Source organism: Topomyia yanbarensis, chromosome 2 (genome assembly GCF_030247195.1).
Source record: "Topomyia yanbarensis strain Yona2022 chromosome 2, ASM3024719v1, whole genome shotgun sequence".
NCBI classification, from domain to species: Eukaryota; Metazoa; Arthropoda; class Insecta; order Diptera; family Culicidae; genus Topomyia; species Topomyia yanbarensis.
The window spans coordinates 103,608,131-103,613,730 of NC_080671.1; the positions used below are offsets into that span (position 1 = coordinate 103,608,131).

Consider the following 5,600-nt stretch of genomic DNA (forward strand, 5'->3'; position numbering starts at 1 on the left):
TTCGTTTATTTGACACGGCTCATAGCGGTAGCTTAACGGAGCCATGGATCTTTTATATGTTTACAATACATGTAAAAATTAAAATACAAACAAGAATTACTCAATTGGATCTCGCGCGCGTAACTTTTTATTGCGAGCGGAGACCTTTTTTCGCGATGTCTGTTGGCAAACAGCGTCAGGGGGGTCATTTAATTCTCTCTTGTTTTTCACGTCCCGGTCGAAGTTGGCTTGGTGTCCGGGATCAGATGTTCTCCCTTGCTTCTTGCACTTATTGTTGATCAGTGTAAATCCTTCGTCATTGTTACTGCATTCGTTACCGATGTTGCTTACAGTTGCTTTTGGGGTGCTGGATGATTCTTTTGTTGTTGTCATTATAGTTTGAACAAACAGCTATCACAAATTTGGCCACCGTTTGTGGTTCAGGCATTGGTATTGAAAGTTTTGTTTTAGGTTGGTTTGCTGTAGATGAGTTGGCAATCGGTTGAGATGCATTTTCCTCTGCATATTCCGCGCAAGGTTGTCCATGATGAGCTGTCTGATTACAATACTTGCACGTAGGAGTTTGCCCCTCATGGGTGCATAGCGTAGTTTGCATAATTGTAGTTCCGTGAGTTTTGAGTTTTATTGTCAAGTAGGAGGGTATAGGCTTTTCAACCCGCATCCTCACTATAAAAACGCCGTTAGGAGTACCCGGGAAGAAGTTTCTCCAAGTATCAGGTGTAACGGATTCTACTTCTCCGTATTGCGACATGCATTTTGCAATTGGCTCAGGAGGGGTACGAGGTGATAGGTCATATAACCTTACATCTATATAATCATTCTCAATGTATACGGGAATCTTAATTCCAACGTTGTCACTTTCAACCACGTGTTTTAAGTTGTTCTTCAAAACGAAACGCTCGGCTTGTGCTAACGTGTTGAATGTTATTAACACTACATTGCGAAGATGATGATACTGAAGGTACAAGAATTCCGCAAGCCTAAGTTGCATTTTTACCTTCAGAAGGTATCGCACTTCACTAAAACTCGGTCGTTTTAAACAAAATTTATAATATAGCGGTGGGGTCGGAGTAGAGCTTTTTCGTCAACTTTACTCATGATGACAAGAATAATCCGATATTTCCTTTGTTCTCGAGACAATGCACACTAGATCGAGAGGCCTGTTGTTCACTTGGCTCGATTGTACGTCTGACTGCGGCAGAAGTAGAAAGTGGACTGAGTATCAAGTATCATATTATCGTACTAAAGTAACTCCAAATATGAGATATAGAGAGTGTGACATCTCACCCGAAATTACCCTATGACATACCGAAGACTGCATATTAAGAAGACTGATATCTCTTTCCCTCCCTCATACAAACGAGAAGCGACAAAGGTTACAGCGCCTCTATTGGATGAAGGTATGAAGGTTAATGTAAAAGTGTACATGTGTGTGTCCATCACTATGGGAAGTACCACCTTTACCCGTAAGTGATGTTGCTGTCACTGTCTCCAGATTCTGGAAACAGTTGCCAGTCTTCTTGATATACAGTCTTCGGTTATATCTTCAGTGTTCCGAAATTTCAATATCAGTTACGCCTCCCGAATTCATTAACTTTCCAACCGACTGAAATTTCATGCAGAATCGAATGCTTGACTGCAAAGGAAATATGAATTCATTCACCAACCAAAGCATTCACTTGTTATTATGTGGGCAATTTAAAGGTAGAAGCATCTACATTTTCAAGCATAAGTGAACTGCGTAATCTATATCTGGGGAACTTTTGCTCAATAATTCCCCTCAGAGCTAGCATAAAAACAAAATTCAGTTTTTTTCTTAAACCGAACATGTATGTACCTAAAGGTTGGGAGAACGAATGACGAGGGAAACGAACCAAAAATTTCATTCATCACACTGGGCATGAATTGAATTTCGTTTTCTTTCAAGTTCACGCAGGTATATCAATTTTTTTAAGCTCTGTATACCTTACATGTACATTGTATCCGAGAACATATTTTCAGGATTGTTTAGAATTTGTTAAGAATTTGTTTTCAGTTCTCAAAATTTCGTTCAGCTTTCAGTGACTATCTCAAGCCTTCAAAATTAATCCATTTACGCATTCAGTTTTCAAGCCCAAAATCCTGACTACGAACCTGAGGAAAGAGTAAACTTAATAAGCTGTTTGTATAAATCAAATCAGCAATCTAGCTCGAGAAAATAATTTTTTATTACTCTTCCATAATTGGGGTAATTGTCGATAAATTGCAAGAAGTCATTAATTTAAGAATGTTTAAGTCGTATGTCGTTGATAGCACCATCCAGATGAGAATCAAAACAAATCACACGCTCCTGCGCTTGCATCCAATCAACCCATGAGAAGTTAATGATTTTGGTTACCGAGCGCTTAATGCCATCTGACACGGTAGCCCATATAGCTTGCAGTGTAATTATACCAAGTGGTAACAAACTGCACTCCACAGTCCACAGTACTAAAGCTACAACCCACACCAATGCGAAACCAGAGCAAGTGGTGAATGAAGAATCTTCGTCGTTTGTCGTGATTTTCCCGCGGTCTGAAAATAACGACAGCTAGTGGAAGACCATCGTCATAATCACAGTAGAAACAACAATCACAACAGCCAACGGCATTTCCAATTCGTAGCTGGGGAAGGTACATTAGCACTTTCGATAAATTTGCATAGAATGAAGTGAATGCTTCCGAGTGTGCTTTTCAATGTTCAAAACAAAACTGTGGGATGATCGCATTCCGGTGCGACACTGGTGTTAAGTAGTAACGCTAGTTACAGTGACCTTGGTTAACAGTTTCAGTTTGGTGCGACATGGTTGCTCCAGTAGGTGACCTACATAACAATGGACTACATAGGGTTTTGGAGGAACGAAACGAAACGAAACGCAGTAGATTTATACTAATTGTTTTATTTCATTTTCGAAAAAAATATGAATTCAAAAATGATTAAAAAACTTTTTTCTGTAACCTGATTTTATTTAGTCTTTTATTTTCGGTTCCATGAATTCTTATCGATGCACGAAATGTTGATCAGCGAAGAAAGGTATGAATCGACAAACAATTCCATACCATTTATGTCAGATTTTGCACACAACTTCTACGAAGCATCACGCTGCCAAACGAAAACCAATAACACCAAGCTTTACACTTCAAATTTAAATTATGCTTACAGTTTATCACGAAGCGATTTGTTCCGTCTCTCATACCTCCGTATACACTGTTCCAGTACAGATATTTGCAATCGATAGCGGCTGTTTCTACGTTCGAGCATCCGAATGACTTTCTTATGCTGAATGCTCCTGAATTCCAGGTGACCGACCGTGGATAGAATGTTTTGAAGTAATTCTTCTTCGGAACAACGTCGCAAATTCTGTTGAAAGGACTGAACAATCGATTCTGTGTATCTACCGGGCAGTTGTACCGTGTTCCACAATTCACACTTACCTGCTTGATTGAATTGCCTTCGAGAAACGACATGCAAGCGACGAAGGCGTTCAGAAACGGCAATAGTTGATCGTAGCGTACACTTTGAAGGTAATCGTTTTCCGCCTGAAGGTCCCTTGTGAGGGCTATTAAATTGCCAATTTGTGATTCTAATTTTGTCCAAGATTCGGATTGTTCAATATCGGCTTCTTCGCATTTGTTTGATCTTAAGTTGAAACTACTTGCAGCTGTCACCTTATTTCGTTCAGGTAAAGTTTGCGGCACGGAGTGAGGTTTATTGGCTATTTCTGAGATGATCTCACGGTCAACTTCACTATGGTCATCAACCGAGTAAATGGTTTCAAATACTGGGACGTATTTTCTGCGTGATCCATGTACTGTTTGCGGTGTTTGTAGCATATTTGTTTTGTTTTCCGGGTTCAAATAATTCGATCGATTTTCAAGAACTTCCGGCGGTTGTTTTAGTACTAAGTCAACGTGATTGTAGAGAGATAAAGTATGTTGTGGTGTTTTGGGCTTGATAGATTCACTATTCGATGTGATTTGTGGCTTCACAACGTAATTTTCTCTCTTCTGTTGTAGCGGAATCCAGGTGGGAATCCTAGACGTCATTTCTGACTAGCTTGTTTTATGAGGCTACTTGGATGGGATATCAGTCGAAATCATGGACGAATCGAAACTACCAGCTCACGATGAAGCGCAACGAATTTTACAAGAGACTAATTGAGACAGAGTACTCCAGAATTTGCCAGGGTCAGGGTCGTCGCGCGAAAGAGGGGGGGGGGGGGTGGTCTAGGGTGTTTTCCCGGAATCCACTTGGTGGAAAATTTCTTTATCACTCTCAGCAATACTTTCTAAATCTTCCATCACACGGTAATTGTAAACAGCACCCTCGGGCCGCAGACCTCAATTCAAAAGGAGGACCCATTCGGTGTTGGTTAGCAGTTACGCTGATAGTCGCCAAAGAGGGAACATGCCTACCTACATCCAAGCCAGAAACATCCACTGATCCGCCCATCATCCATCACTATCGTCCGGATCACTATCGTACTGGAATCTTTGGAGCCAAAACAACCGGCCCGTTTTACCGACGTTCGCGAGCGGACCGCGCTCTTCGGCATCGTTAGTATTGCGAGGCTCATCAGAAACAATAACGACAGTACGGTACGTTGAGTGATACCACAGCTTAACAATTCTTCACACATTAAAATAAATTTAAAAAATGTGACTAGGATTTTTACAGTTGGTTTAGCTTAGATTTATTTTGTTTAGTACAAATGATGACAGAATGTTCTGCTATGCGTTAAATTTATAATTTAACAAAAGTCACTGAAAATAGTTTTAAAAAAATAACTCCTTTAGAAAGGGGAATAGAACTATTTCAGCAAATAACTCCATTGTTACTGGTGATCAAATTCTTCCAATTTCTATATTGGAAAGTTACCTAATACTGTATTCATTGCTTACAACAAGACAGGCATGACTATCCCACGTGAAAAGCCTCGTGCTTGCATTCTTGCAAATAAGGCTACTAACTCGTGTCTCATAACGGAGCTCACAACTCGCGATATCTGTGCAGTCACAGTTACACTGACTGTCGGTATCATAAACAAGAAGTATATACTCTGAAGACTCGTTTTTGTCAGCCCCTTGGTGAATTTTAGGCAGATAAAATGGGAACATTGACAAAATCGTTTTCGAGCGCTCGGTCGAGACACAAGTGTTTTATTGTCAGTCCGTGTACCAGTGCGTACTGACAAAGAATAGTGCTAATCCGCGTTCAAGATTATCTTGCGCACTCTCCGCCTCGTCGAGGTTTCAGTATTTTTCCCTTCTTTTGTGTTTCTGTTTCTGAGTACTGTTAGCCGGTCAGTGACCAGTGAGGCCGTGTTCTTCTAGTAATCCGTCTGGATACCGTTTCGTTTCCCCTTCTTCGTTCTTTTACTAACGTGCACTGGGTAATAGGCCCGTGCAAAAATTACTTCCCCTGACGGCGGTTCATCTCAAGGTGAGATGGACTTCGAAACAAAATCGGCTCCTCGGCTCAAAGTATATCCAAGCTCGGCCACCGGACCCTTCGTGATCTTCTTTCGGACGAAAGACAAAAAGTGTTTGAATCTGTTGCAGATTTCCCGGGTTCTGGAGGAT

At 40.8% G+C, this 5,600-nt stretch overlaps 1 protein-coding gene across 1 annotated transcript; it reads right to left on the reverse strand.

Moving 5' to 3' along the window:
* Nucleotides 1–3,039: 3,039 nt before the first annotated feature.
* On the reverse strand, nucleotides 3,040–4,050 carry LOC131679054 (uncharacterized). The gene is made up of 3 exons (XM_058959606.1): nucleotides 3,453–4,050; nucleotides 3,179–3,390; nucleotides 3,040–3,120 (listed from the first exon to the last, which is right to left on the reverse strand). The coding sequence occupies exons 1-3, from the start codon at nucleotides 3,849–3,851 to the stop codon at nucleotides 3,081–3,083; spliced, it is 651 nt and encodes a 216-aa protein (XP_058815589.1). The 5' UTR covers nucleotides 3,852–4,050; the 3' UTR covers nucleotides 3,040–3,080.
* Between the last annotated feature and the right edge of the window lie 1,550 nt (nucleotides 4,051–5,600).

Excerpts from the sequence above, each read along its gene's own strand:
- LOC131679054 (XM_058959606.1), bottom strand. The coding sequence starts at position 3,851 with ATGCTACAAACACCGCAAACAGTACATGGATCACGCAGAAAATACGTC. Across the intron at positions 3,391-3,452 it reads AAGGCAATTCAATCAAGCAG|TCCTTTCAACAGAATTTGCG; the intron begins GTAAGTGTGAAT and ends TCGATTGTTCAG. Across the intron at positions 3,121-3,178 it reads AAATCGCTTCGTGATAAACT|CGTGATGCTTCGTAGAAGTT; the intron begins GTAAGCATAATT and ends TTCGTTTGGCAG.